This window comes from Neopelma chrysocephalum, unplaced genomic scaffold (genome assembly GCF_003984885.1).
Source record: "Neopelma chrysocephalum unplaced genomic scaffold, ASM398488v2 Primary Assembly neopelma1_61532, whole genome shotgun sequence".
Lineage (NCBI taxonomy): Eukaryota > Metazoa > Chordata > Aves > Passeriformes > Pipridae > Neopelma > Neopelma chrysocephalum.
The window spans coordinates 1-1,124 of record NW_020905319.1 but is presented as its reverse complement, the minus strand read 5'-3'; the positions used below and the strand labels follow the sequence as shown (position 1 = coordinate 1,124).

At 59.6% G+C, this 1,124-nt stretch overlaps 1 protein-coding gene across 1 annotated transcript; it reads right to left on the bottom strand.

The window, feature by feature from the left end:
- Window positions 1-6: 6 nt before the first annotated feature.
- On the bottom strand, window positions 7-1,121 carry LOC113979206 (protocadherin gamma-A10-like; the record flags this gene model as incomplete). Its single annotated transcript, XM_027706667.1, has 1 exon — window positions 7-1,121. A coding segment is annotated over one exon (1,115 nt), but the record flags the coding sequence as incomplete, so codon positions are not given.
- Window positions 1,122-1,124: the final 3 nt, after the last annotated feature.

Here is a 1,124-nt window from a genome sequence, read left to right as displayed (position 1 = left end):
TCCGACTCCTGCTCCCGGTCCAGCTCTCTCGCCGTCACCACGCGGTAATAGTCCTCCAAGGATTTCTCCAGGCGGAACGGGACACCCCCGTCGAGGGAGCAGCGCACCTCACCGTTAGCCCCGGAGTCGCGGTCGTGCACGTGCACTAGTGCCACCACCGTTCCTGATGGGGCATCCTCCGAGATCTCGCTCACAGCAGACGATACTGTCAGTTCGGGCGCGTTGTCGTTGATGTCTGTCACCGTAATAAAAACTTTAGCCGTATCAGAGAGCTCTCCTCCATCATGTGCCTGCACTTCCAATTCATGAGAGGAGATTTCCTCGAAATCCAAGTCGTTCTTGACAGTTATTTCTCCTGTCTCAGAGTCCAGATGGAGAAGTTCTGACTCTCGGTCTGAAATTTTATGGAAACTATATTCCACTTGCCCGTTCGGCCCCTCGTCGGCGTCTGTGGCCGTCACGGTGACTAGAATGGAGCCCACTGGCACGTCCTCCGGCACACGCACCGTGTACTCCGCCTGGCTGAACACGGGCGCGTTGTCGTTCGCGTCCAGCACCGTCACGCGGATCCGCGCCGTGCCCGTCCGGGACGGATCGCCGCCGTCTCTTGCCCTCAGCACCAGCTCGTGAAACGCCGCCTCCTCCCGGTCCAGCGCCTTCGCCAGCACCAGCTCGGGACGCTGATCTCCGCCGGGGCCCGTCTGCACGGCCAGCGAGAAGTGCTTGCCGCCGCTCAGCTCGTAGCTCTGCAGGGAATTCTGTCCCAAGTCCGGATCGTGAGCCTCAGCCAGGGGAAACCGCGACCCTGGGACTGTCGTTTCGCTCAATCTCAGTTCTTTCTTTGACTGTCGGAAGCTCGGTGCGTTGTCGTTAATGTCCGTGATTTCCACTTGGATTCCGTAAACCTTCATTTCCCCCTCCACTATCAGCTCACAGCGCAGCACGCATTGCTCCATCAGCCGGCACAGCTGCTCTCTGTCGATCCTCTCGGCCGTCACTAAATGTCCCGTCTTTCCATGCAGGGCGAAATACTGCGTCCTACCTTTGTCCAGGATACGGATTACGCGGTCGCCGAGTTCCGGCATCTGCAGCCCCAGGTCCTTGGCCACGTCGCCCACGAACGA